Source organism: Rhinolophus sinicus, chromosome 16 (assembly GCF_057876585.1).
Source record: "Rhinolophus sinicus isolate RSI-liver-muscle chromosome 16, RSI-T2T, whole genome shotgun sequence".
Taxonomy (NCBI): Eukaryota; Metazoa; Chordata; class Mammalia; order Chiroptera; family Rhinolophidae; genus Rhinolophus; species Rhinolophus sinicus.
The window spans coordinates 109,471,204-109,484,457 of record NC_142516.1 but is presented as its reverse complement, the minus strand read 5'-3'; the positions used below and the strand labels follow the sequence as shown (position 1 = coordinate 109,484,457).

General features: G+C 36.0%; 1 protein-coding gene across 3 annotated transcripts in view; it reads left to right on the top strand.

The window, feature by feature from the left end:
* ASB5 (ankyrin repeat and SOCS box containing 5) overlaps positions 1–12,884 on the top strand; it is a 51,834-nt gene extending 38,950 nt beyond the window's left edge. Inside the window, exons 2-7 of one of the 3 annotated variants that reach the window (XM_019749457.3) lie at positions 1,843–1,922; positions 4,061–4,168; positions 4,884–5,034; positions 5,205–5,339; positions 9,884–10,075; positions 10,870–12,884. In XM_019749457.3, coding sequence (XP_019605016.1) covers positions 1,843–1,922; positions 4,061–4,168; positions 4,884–5,034; positions 5,205–5,339; positions 9,884–10,075; positions 10,870–10,997 — 794 coding nt within the window. In that variant the 3' untranslated portion in view covers positions 10,998–12,884. The remainder of the gene's footprint in view (positions 1–1,842; positions 1,923–4,060; positions 4,169–4,883; positions 5,035–5,204; positions 5,340–9,883; positions 10,076–10,869) is intronic. The other 2 variants (XM_019749455.3, XM_019749456.3) reach the window with 2 other exon arrangements.
* The last annotated feature ends 370 nt before the right edge of the window (positions 12,885–13,254 follow it).

Here is a 13,254-nt window from a genome sequence, read left to right as displayed (position 1 = left end):
AGTAACTCTTCTTTCAGTTGAAATCTCAGATAATTGGATGTTTGGCTTACTCATTTTTTTGGATGAGCAAGAAATAGTGCTAGATGGCAAGGCAAATCAAAGGCAGTGTAGTGTCATAACTAGGAGTATCAGCTCTAGTGTTAGACTACGTGATTCTCTCTAAATGATTTCATTTGTTCTAGCTCTCATTTCATCAATGTTAAAATAGAAATAATTGTGTATACCCCAAAGAGTTGTGAGAACTAAATGAGATACTGTATACAATCCTTAGCACATAATAAACACTATTCAACATTAGCTATTATTATTATTATTACTTGTAAATCAGTACCAGTAAGTAGAAGTCTCTTCCCCATTTCCCTTAGGAATTGTATTTTCAATAAAATCCCATAATATCATTGTTTATAAAAAGACTGATGATTGGTAGTTGACTTCTGCTTTCTATACCAGGTTCACATGGTCATTTCATTAACTGTGATATGTGTCTCACATTTTAGCCAGTGGAATTATTTGGACCTCACTCATGTTGTGGCAAGGTTCTACTGTACGACTGTACTATAGAAGCAGCACAGGTGTATGTGTAGACTTTTTCAAAGTTATAAAATGTAGGAATAATTTGGTGGTTTCGAAAGTGTAACACACTGCTATGTTTCTAATCATTTTCCTGACACAAACAGGCTTTCGACATGCTTTTTCACAAAATTCCTATTTCTGACTAACAGCTAAGTGACTTTATTTAAATTGCACTAGAATTGAATAGCAGATTTTTAAAAATAATTTTTATTTATTTACATCCTATGGATCCAAAAATGGGGGAAGAGTCAGTAGACAAGGAGACAGATATTAGCAAACATGACCCCATTACATTGGGAAGATTTTTCTCTCTAGTCAACATTGAAATAATTTATCAGCTAATGACATGTCCACTAAATAGGTCCTGTTTGAGTTCAAGAGAATCACTGTGTACCAACCCAGTATCTTATAAAACCACCTGGGTGGACCACAAGGTGAGGAGAGATGGGAAGGGAGGGTGTACCTCTGGGTACATCCTCTTGGCTAGGTGCCTAGAGGGGCTGGGGAGAGAAGGAAAAGGGAAAATGGGAAAATACTGATTTTTCTAATGGGAGGGGTGCAAAAGGCATGTCAGGACAGGAGGACTTGGGGGCATGATATGTCAGTGTTTTCCCACCCAGGGCACAGGGTTGGAGAGTTTCAGTGCCACTATCTGCCAACCACTAGATGACCACTTGGCATTATCAGCAGCCTTTCAAACACCGATGACTGTCTACCCTCCCAATCTGTGACACATTCTTTCTAGGGCTCATTTGACTGGTTCCAAATTTCAGGACTTGGGGCTCAGCTACTCATCCTCCTTGGCAACATGTTGCAGCCCAGTCACACCAGGGCAGGGAAGTTGGGGTGCAGAGAGCAGAGAAATAGCAGGGTACGTGGGGAGTGTGGAAAGGTGAGTGTTCCAGCTACCTTTCCTGCTAAAAGTGCAAAAAATATTTTTTTCTGGGTACTGTCTGAAAAACCATGAAACAGAGGCAGGATTTTGTTTGTTTGTTTAGTGACCTTAATCTTCCTCTTCTTTGTAGGATAATTCCAAGGGTGCAGTAAGTCTGGGATAGGTCAATTCCCGAATGTGAACTATAGCCCCTGAATCTGGGAACTGCCAATCTGAATCCTTTAGATAAGAATCAAATTTCCTGCTGTAGGGTGTACATGTCTTGGTAACCTTGTGAATACTGAATCTGAGTAATTTATGTCTCACAGGAATTGATCCTGCCGAATAGGGTTTACTTGGACTCAGAGATGTTTGTTTTCTTTCTTTTCTGGCAGGTTCCTGGGCAGATCGCTCACCACTACATGAAGCAGCAAGTCAAGGTCGCCTTCTTGCTCTGAGAACATTATTATCCCAGGTAAAATACTACATTTGCTTAAAATAGGCCCCATCACGAGCATAGGATATTAGTCATCAAAAGTAATCAACTCAAAAACCATAAAATTGCCTCATAAATTTTGTTAGTCTTTTTATTTTAACTCACATGACAGTCAAGTCTGTAGTTTCTTTCTCATTTATCTTTGAAACTTCTTCATAAATATTTTGTTATAATCCTATGTCTTAGTATTTCAAATTTCTCGTACAGTATATTTGTTCACTGATAGACATATTTAAGCAAGAAGTAATTGGATTTATGTATTATTTATTAAGCATCTTAAAAATGATTGATTCTGTACAATGTGTACAGCTTATTGCAAACTTAGTTCAGCCATAAAATATCCAAAAAGGTGTAATCAGACCAGATGCCTAGACAATCTTTTCAATATTATGGTAATCTGTAATATGTTACGGGAAATTGCCTATGAAAGCTATAATATCATTTCTACACCTTCCTGCTCATCAGACTCACCAGAGGAAAAATGAAAAACACAGATTCTTTATTGAAATAGAAAGTGCTCTGGCTTCGCCTGTGCATTTTAAAAATTTTCCAACATGATTCAAATGTACACCCAGATCAGGAAGCCACTGCCCTAAGTGTTTCCCAGTATTGAAGAGAAAATAATTTTCTCTGATGGCTATGATGGAAGGAAGGGTAGTGTTGCCCAATTACACAGCCCTGCCCTGGGCTCAGGACCTAGATTCCAGGTTGGCACTGGACGTGAATCACAACTTACCTGAGAGTCCATTTTTTTCATCTGTGAGGACTTAGGACGAGATGCTCCCTTAGGGCCTTCCACTTCCGTGATAATCATGCGACTGTTTTGTTTGCTCATCACTTGATGAAAAAACAAAAAACAAACAAACAAAAAAAAAACACTGCAAAAAGTAATGCCTAAAGGGTAACCCCCTGAAAGGGTCATGCAGTTCTTTGAAAGGAGAGCAGTCTTAGGATATTTCACAATGTGTATCACATATCCACTGACAGGCCAGCCAGGAAGAGTCAGAGGCTGCCCCAAAGCTTCTCGAAGGGAATCTTGACCTTCCAGATGCTTCTGTCATCTGGTCACTCTAGTGCATGGCAGTTAGGAATTAGTTCTCAAGTCTGACTGCTGGCTAGCCAATTCAAAATCTTTGAAAGGATAATTTAAGAGATCTTAAAAATTGCCACTTGCTAATAACAAAGATTTAGGGTGATCATTTTCTTGCCTTCATTTTAAGAGTCTTCGTGTCCATTCTGGAATTACAGATCATGGCAATCTGCAATATGTTATAGGGATTTGACCCTGAAAATCTTCCTTTTAGAATGTTTAGTATGATTGTCAATAGAATTACTAAAAATAGCAAGATGGAAAAGAATCTCATATCCTAATAATATTTAATTATTTTAGTCTGATATCATTAGTTTAATTGGAATAAAAATTCGGAAAGTGTTTAGTTGTGATTGAATAATAACATCAGATGTTTCCTATGTGCTGGGCACTGTAATAATCATTGCTTTTCATGCATCATCTCATTTAATCTTCATGATAATGCTAAATTTTGGAGGTTAGTGTACTCATCCTAATTAAAACAATGACTGTATTATGGAGCAAAGCTTCCAACTCATGTCTAACTGACGCCACAGTCAGAGCTCCTAACCACTAGCATGGAGAACCTAGTCAGACCTATTTAGTGACAAAAATTCACAAAGCAGCTTATTACAATTAGGATTTTTTTTCTCCAGTATGGGCTAACATGTAATTTTATAGCCCCAATCAAAAAACAAAACAAGTAATCCAATCTATAAAGAGTCTTTATTTCTACAAAACAAACAAATAAAACAATAGAAAACGAAACAATTCATAAAGATAAAAAAGCTAAGACAGCAAAATTTAAATAATACATTCAGAATCTATTGGACTAACTATTTAAGGTAATATTGGGTTTAGATGTGATGGTGTTACAATAATGGGGATCAGGAATCTTGACAACTGATTGACTCTATGGCAATCAAACTGGCCTTTCCTGAATTGCCTGAGATTCCTTCAACTTTTCTGTCACTCTCTAATGACAATTGTAGAAATGATTTTATATAACTATCTGCTCACCTTTCAAAATTATTCCGGTCATATTTAGGGTTATAATGTAAATGCAGTCACCATAGACCATGTCACCCCATTGCATGAAGCCTGCCTTGAAGATCATGTGGCATGTGCCAAAACTCTTCTGGAAGCTGGAGCTAATGTAAGTACCTATTAAAAATACTTTTAATACTTTTACTCAACTTTTTCAGATCTACTGACTAAGTGAATTGAGCAGAGGTCTCATTTTTCTTTTCTTTCCTTCTTAATAGTTTTTAAAGACAGCAGAATAAAACTAAAGCTCTCAAATTGCCCGCAGCATTCTCATTGCACTCTAAGAAGGATTTCCAAACACTGTAAAAATGGGTAGCATGCTGCACAATATGGAACATTATTTAGGCTATTTCCTGATTTCATGATTCTAAATAGAAACAGATGAACATCTATTTTGCCTATCTTTTGGATGATTTTCTTTGGCTAAGTTCTTAGAAATGTAATTTCCAGCTTAAACTTGACACCAGCAAAGTGCCTTTGTCACAACTTTCATCATCGTTACATTTGTTGACTATTTTCGTAATTGAACAGTACCTAGCCATTGAATTAGTTTTTGTGTAATTGAATCTTGAGTATGCATTTGTTTCATGATTTTTAGTTGCATGCCCACTCTGTGAATTATCTACCACATACTCTTTCCGTTTATCTCTTGAAATTCTAAAGCTTTCCTTATTGACATGTCTGAGTTAAATATACTGTGTCATGTTTATGGCACACATTTTCCCAATTATTTCTGTGAGCACATCACATAACTTTTAAAAATGCTTAATAGTTAACCACATATGACTCTGTAAATCTCACTCTTAGATTTTGGTTTGGTTTAGGTAAATGCAATCACAATAGATGGCGTGACTCCATTATTCAATGCTTGCTCACAAGGCAGTGCAAGCTGCACAGAACTTCTTTTGGAATATGGTGCCAAACCCCAGCTGGAGTCATGTCTTCCTTCTCCCACACATGAGGCTGCCAGCAAAGGTAATAGTTACGGAATTAAGTGACAAGGGGAGAATGTTCCTTCAGCAACATGCAGTGCTCCATTGATCTGTCAATGAATAACACTGCAGAGAGAAGCATTGGAATGAGGTGTGTGTCTGGGGGAATGGGCATTAAGGAAAAGTAAATTCATTTTTACTTTGTGTTGGCAGGTCACCATGAATGTCTAGAAATACTGATATCCTGGGGCATAGATGTTGACCAAGACATTCCTCATTTGGGAACTCCTCTGTATGTAGCTTGTATGTCACAGCAATTCCATTGCATCCGGAAGCTTCTTTACGCTGGTAATTTTCTTTAAAACACCTTCCATTCTGTCCATACACACAAGCAATTATGCAGCTCCATATTTATTTTAAAAAATATTTTTAATTTTTATTTACAGTTGATATACAATATTATATCAGTCTCAGGTGTACAAATGGTGATTAGACATTCATATAACTTATGAAGTGCTCACCCTGAAAAATCCAATACCCATAGGACGACATAGATACCCATCTGACAGCATAGATAGTTATTATAATACTACTGACTATATCACCCATGCTATACTCGACATCCCCATCTCCATTTTTATAACTACCAAATTGCATCTCTTAATCTTCTCCACCTTCTTCCATCCTCCCAACTCTCCTCACCAGCAACCATCAAAATGCTCTCTGTATCTATTGGCTTGTTTTTGTTTTGATTGTTCATTTATCCTGTTCCTTAAATTCCACATATAAGTGAAATCATATGACTTCTGTCTTTCTCTGACTGAATTACTCCACTCTGTACAACACCCTCTAGGTCCATCCATGTTGTTGTAGATGGCAAGATTTCATTCTTTTTTATGGCTGAGTAATATTCCACTGTAGATATGTACCACCTCTTCATTCTCCATTCATCCCTTAATGAACAACCTGGTTGCCTCCTTATCGTTGCTATTGTAAATAATGCTGCAATGAACATATGGCTGCACATGACCTTTTGAAGTAATGCTTTGACTTTCTTCAGATAAATGTCCAGAAGTAGAATTACTGGATCTTTTTTGTCTCTTGTTATAAGCCTTTATTTTAAAGTTTATTTTGTCTGGTGTAAGTATTACTACTCCAGCTTTTACTTTTTGTTTTTATTTTTATTAAATATATTTTTTTCCATCCCTTTAGTTTCAGTCTGTGTGTGTCACAGGCTGTGTGAGCTGAAATGAGTCTCTTGTAGGCAGCATCTGTAAGGGTTTTATTTCTTGTACATTCAGCCAATTTATGACTTTTGATTGAAGCATTTAATCTATTTACATTTACAGTAATTGCTGATAGATATGTAGTTATTGCCATTTTATTATTTATATTTTTTATCTTTTTCTTCTTAAACAAGTCCCTTCAACATTTGTTGTAATACTGGTTTGGTGGTAATGAACTCCTTTAGCTTTTTCTTGTATGGGAAGCTGTTTATCTGTCCTTCGATTCTAAATGATAGCTTTGCTGGGTAATTTTGGTTGTAGGTCCTCGCATTTCATCACTTTGAATATTTTGTGCCAGTTGCTTCTGACCTGCAAAGTTTCTGCTGAGAAATCAGCTGTCAGTCTTATGAGAGCTCCCTTGTAAGTAACTAACTGCTTTTATCTTGCTGCTTTTAAGATTCTCTCTTTTTCTTTAACCTTTGGCATTTTAATTATGATGTGACTTGGTGTGGACCTCTTTGGATTCATCTTGGGAAGAATTGATTCTCAGGCTGATTGGTTGTGAGGACTGGCCATAATTATAGTGGAAGAACTGTTCTACAGGAGCTCACCTTATGGAGCAGGATTCACTTTAGCAAGGCTCTGGGGCCTGCCAAGTCTGCCTTTTTAGTGTGTCATTTTATGGAGGTACTTGGATGGTGCTCTGGTGTGGTCTGAAGATGATCACCAGTTGTGTTGGTTCTGGGGCCTCTTGGGAGGGGCTCTGTTGCAGGCCAAGTTCAGCTGCTGCCTCTGCCTTGCCTGGGGCCACTTGGTATGAGCTACAAAAGATTGGCTACAAAAAATGGTTGCCACTTTTGCTTGGCTTTAAGGTGCCTGAGAGAAGGTAAGCTGTTAACCAAGACTAGCTGCTGCCAGTGCCAGGCTTGGGGCTGCTTAGCAAGAGGTATGGGGCACAGAGAGGCCAGATGTTCCTTGTTTGGAGTTTGTGACCTTTGAAAGATTTTAGAAAAGTCCACAGCATGACAAGCCATTTGTATGGAACAGCCACTGGAAGTGGCTTTGGTAGACCCACATGTTGGGTGGGGTAGGGTCTCAGGGATTCACCAGGGCCGGGCAAACAGTGTTAACCAGGTTGATGGAAACTCAGATATGGTGGTCAGGGGCAGGCTCAGCAAAGGAACTATGGCTTCTGCCAACACTTCTGTCTTGGAAAAAGCTGCTCCTCCTGCCCTTGTCTTGAAGCCAGACAATTCATTTTCTTGCCTTATGTCCCTGGCACCTTTCCATCAGCTGCTACAGCATCAGAGCTCAGAGCCAGTGAGTCTGTCAGTGAGTAAATCTGTGCACAGTCCTTTAAGAGGAATGCCTATGACTCAATCTCACTCAGCCACAATCTCCACTGGTTTTCAGAGCCAGAGTTGTGGGGATTTCTCTTCTTGGCACGGGAACCCTGGGCTGGGGAGCCTGGTGTGAGGCTGGGACCCCTCACTCCTCCAGGGGAACCTCCATAGCTGAGATATCCCTCCCAGTTCTCAACCACCACATGGAGGTTTTGGGCTGGCCCATTTCATGTCTCTCCCCCTCCTACTAATCTTGACTTGTCCTCTGTGTATCCTTATTTGTAGGACTTCTGTTAAGCTAGACTTTGGGTGATTCACAATGATGGCTGTTCTGTAGTTTAGTTGTAATTTTGATGCGGTCATGAGACGAGGTAAGTACAGCATTTAGCTACTCTGCCATCCTGACCGGAACTCCCATATTTATTTCTTTACATAAGCTTCTTTTAAAATTGTATCTCATTGCAAAAAAGTTCTTATTTTAAGCATTCTCACATATAAGTATACAACCAACAAAAAGAACGTCATTCTTGATAACTCCAGTTCACCTCAAAGTTTCAAAACCTAAAGGCATAAAATTAAGATCTTTAAGGTTGAATATAATGTTGCCAAAAATGTATATATCTGTGAAGAAAACATTCAAAAGAAATTTTAGGGATAGTCACTGCTTAGATAACTTTATTCTCTACCAACCGTAAGAGTTCATATACTTTCTCAGACTGTAATCTCTGTCCCACTTACCTGAAAAGACATAATGCCCTTTTCTACCTACTTGAAATGAACTAGTTCCTCAAGGTTCAGCTTCAGCAGTCTCTCCCAATATTAGGCTGGGAGCTCTTTTAGGTTATGGATTATCTCTTTTTCCCCATCATCTCTTTCCTCTAACACAGTGCATAAAATATATGTAAAAAGAATAAATTAATTTCTGTGCTTTTTATTGTTTATCACAATCATTTGGTCTCTGATATACACTGACATATATTTTTAGTAACTCCTTTATGTGTTACTCATATTTTCTTAGCTAAATTATACATTTCTGGCAAGCAGTGTCTCCATCTACTATTTCATTCCCATTATAGCATGTAGGACTCTTAAACATGAATTCTGCTAATAATTGTTAGCACCTTGTTATTTTCTGGCTATGTTCTCCCATAAATTTGTATAACCAGAAGAGTTTATTCTTAATCATTTCTTCACCTTACTAAGAATGTTATGTTATTCTTTCCACCAAATATTTTATAGTGGGAAAAAAAAAAAAAAAAAAAAAAAGGAAAAACTGCTGTTAGTAATTGTGGATTGATTGTTATTCTCAGGTTCTTCTCTCCCATACAATTGATATAACCAACAGAGTTTATGCTTTCTCTATGGAGATTTTGTTATCAATATAAGTTTTCCACTAAACATTTTACATTTGCTTTAAAAATATTGAAAATGATTACATTTATTGAAACTCAAAAGTAGCAGGAGGGCCATAAGGGATTCTTAGAATGTACTGCTTCTTATAAACATTAGTTTCACTGATAGTATCAGAAAACAGAGTTGAAAGGACTTATGCACTTTTAGTGCTAGACATTTCTTGGTGGTGTAACCATTTATGTACTGGATTGTTATTCTTTACAATATTAAACTGCATTTATTCATCACATATGCATTCAATGACAACCATGTACCAGGGCTTGCACTAAAATAAAACAACTATGCAATAGGTAATTTAACATTTAAAGGCTTTTTTTTCAATATAGGCATTTTTTAAAAATTGATTTTGTATGTAGAAATATAATGTGCCTTTCCATTTAGGAGGCTCAGTGTGTTTATGTATTTATTAACAAACTACATGAGTGAGAAGTGACAGGAAAATCTATATACATTTTACCTAAAGAGCTCACATGTCTAGAATCATGAGTTTTCCAAGAAACAAAAGAGTTCTATTGCCTTAAAACTAATGAAAAGGATTAAAGTGATAGGCTCTTGAATAATCCTAAGAGCTATCAATCATGATGAAAATAGACACGAGTCAACCGAATTGTACTAGTATTTATAATACTAGTTAGTATGATTACTTTTGGAACTGTTTACAATTTTTAAAAATTATTACTTTTATCTTTAAAGCACACAGAAAAATATTAGAAAATATTAAAAACACATGCACTCTCCATCCAAATGTACCAAGTTTTAAGATAATATGTATGTATATGTATATAGAAATAAATCATTACAGATAGAGTTGAGTTTCCCTTTGTGTCTGAGGTCAGTGAATCTGCGCTGAGGTAAGTGAATCATTTAATAATTTTGTTTGTATTCATCATCATTCCATATTTACATGTAGGCGCTGATGTACAGAAAGGCAAATATTGGGATACACCATTACATGCTGCTGCTCAGCAGCCCTGTCTGGAAATTGTAAACTTACTGCTAGAATTTGGAGCAGATATCAATGCCAAAAATACAGAGCTCCTGCGACCTGTAGATGTAGCTGTCTCTAGCAGTTTGGTGGAAAGATTATTGCTTCAACATGAAGGTAAGAAGACTACAAGAGGGAATTTAAAACCACAAAAATACATTTACCTGAAATATCAAATTTAAAGACCTTTTGTTGGCATATGAAATAATAATGGCACAACATTTGGAATATATTTTGTGAAGGTAAACACTTTTTAACTTAGTTTCTATCTATAAAAAAGATATCATGAAGATCTTAATTTTCTTTTACTTACCTAAACTTTATATTCCTTTGGTTAAGTTAATATATTTAGTTTTTGAGAACACATAGTGTGGAATACTGTTTAATATCTGCTAATAAATATTTGGAAACATACTCCATTTTATAGGAGCATCCACCTTCTATAACGTGTTGTAGAAACATAATCAGGAAATATTTCCACACTGAAGACTTTTGTTATAAGACAATTTCTGAAACCTGGTCCAGACACAATAATAAAATTAACTTTGGCTTAAAGAGTAGACCTAATTTGAGAGAAAAAAATAAAAAAATTTCTCCGTTAGTGCATAACATTTTTTAAATTTATATCTTTCAAAAAGCAGAATTTGTTTCTGAGGCTTTATATGCAACAATAATTTCATAAGCATGAAAACTATGTTTTAAAGAATGCATATGGCATATACCTCAGTTATAATAAGATCTTATAAGTAAAGAAAATATAAATGCTTATAAAAATTTTCCTAGTTTAGTGGTCCTACTGTCCTCATCTACTGCAAAGCACTGTAGTTTCTTATGGTTTTATTTGCTGTATCTTACAACATATAAAAATCCATTCTGATGTAAATTAACTAATACTTTCATGTCTTTTGTAGCCACCCCAAGCTCCCTTTGCCAACTCTGCCGACTCTGTATCAGAAACTACATAGGAAGACCACGACTGCACCTTATCCCACAGCTCCAGCTGCCAACATTATTGCAGAATTTCTTGCAGTACCGATAAAGCAGTAAAATAATTCTAAAGCTTTGAAACATCAAAAATTTCTATTGCATCTGCCTAGTGTATATTTCATATTAAAATATGCATAAGATAGAGTAAAGGTGAGTGTGAGAACACCCAGGGAAGAAGTGAAATATCAATTTTCATTTTAAGTGTACTATTGTTTTGTGCATTTTAATTGTTTTTGACTATAGTATATCTAATGTATCTCTAAATTATTATTCCCATATACCCTTTTGTTGATTTAGAAAAAATGAGAAATTCTCCATTTTAGGTTTTTTAGAGTGGTCAAAAATACTGATTCTTACAAAAATTATTCACATATTATATTTTAAAAGAATAATATCCTTCAAATAATGAATTAACTTTTTAATTTTGGCAACTGTAATTATCTCTATATTTTTGATATTATTACAAAATACTAGTATGGTTTAGAAAAGAGCAGCTAATATCCTGTTTGAAATTAAGATGACTCTTGTTCAGGAAATCCACTATGCCGCAAGTGCACTTGTCATTATAATGATCACTTCATAAAAAAACGATAAATTGCACCCTCTCTGCAAAGACCTCACTAGTCACTTCACCACCTTAAGTGGCTCTATTCCAAAAACTGGAAGGACTGAAAGTTATCACCACTGCCCTCTCACCTTGAGGTGTGTAGAATATAAGCTATTTTAAGACCTCCTCCTCCTCAAGGGTAGACTCTTAAGGTCTCTCTTCAGTGCCTTTATACATATCACTCCAGCTTTCTTCCATTTCAGAAATTGCTAATAGCTGGTGATACCTGGACTAAAGAAAATGAACTTCGTATTTTACTGATACAGAGGCCCTGGTCACACCCCAGGAATCAGGGGAGTCCAAAGCTGTAGAAAATGGAAGATTAAAAAAAACAAAAAAACTCTTCATGAGGTTGTGGAGTTGCATTTAACAAACTTAGAAACCTTAAAAATGTTACCCTATATATAGACCTTAACTGAGTATGGCTAATTCTTCTTACACAAAGCAAGGGTTCAGTGCAGACCTTATTAGTAAGGGAGTGTTGTATCAAAGAAGATATTACTGAAACAGGGTCCTCTGCAAGGGTTACTACTGTGCTTATTCTCTTCTGCTTTAACTGTACTTGGGTGTAATATAAAACACAATAAAATAAATTTCGTGCCTTCTTTGTAATTTAGACCAGATTTGAGTCTATTATGGATTCAGAAATAAGATAATCAAGATACAACTCTGTGTAAAGTAGAAGAAAATATTTTGATTAGTTTTGTAAAGTTATCAAATTTTGATAAAATATTTTTTGACTTATTTTAATAACCCAGGGGCCTATTTTCCTTTCTTCTTCATTTTTGGTTCACTTCCAGAGACCCATGGGAAATAAACCATTACTGTATGTAATCCCAAAGTCACTAAGATGGCATTTTTTAAAAAAAGTCCTTTGTTCAAAAGAGAAGACTTTGCGTGTTTGTTAAAGTAAGTTCTCTCTGTGGCTAGAGACTTTTAAATGTGTCTGTTTTATTATCTCTAACAAATTTGTAATGCCCTCATGAATAATGTGCATTGAAATGCTTTTTATTATTATAGGGTAACCTCATTAAATATAATTAGGTGTTAAATATAAAGTATTAAAACTGCTTTTTAGTAAAAAAAAAAAATTGTACTGTAGTTTTCCTGAGCTAGAGGTACTCTTAGAGTGCAAGAGTAACACATCCCTGTTCATTGGTTTTGTGCCAATAAGAAAAGTAATTATCAAATATTAACATTATCACTTTGGAATTTTAGTATGGTGGCACCTTGTATCTTAGCTTGGGTATGATTGTCTTATCAAAGAATTGTTCTAATTTAAATATATCATATGTTTGTTAATGTATTAAAGTGTGGTTATTAACCCTGGAATGAAACACTTTTTTTTTCTGTTTTAATTAATATCTGATTTTAAAATGGAAGGTAGTGGAAGATATGATTCAATTGTGCTAATGTTTTTACCACCAGTTTTCAAATCACTGTATCATGGGATTGAGAGTAGAGTGGTGCATACTGATGTAGAATAATCCCTCAGTGACCTCCTTGGAACAGACGTAATTTCTTTGACATGCAAACACCTGAAGACACATTTGGGTGAGCTTGGGGGTGTTCAGGGGTGTTTGGATCCACAGTATCACAGCAGAAGAGGAACAATGAGATCCCAGGGATGGAGCCCCTTAAGCATGAGGCCTCATGCGGCTGCGAGGTCTGCATGCCCACGAAACCAGCAGCCTGCAGTAGA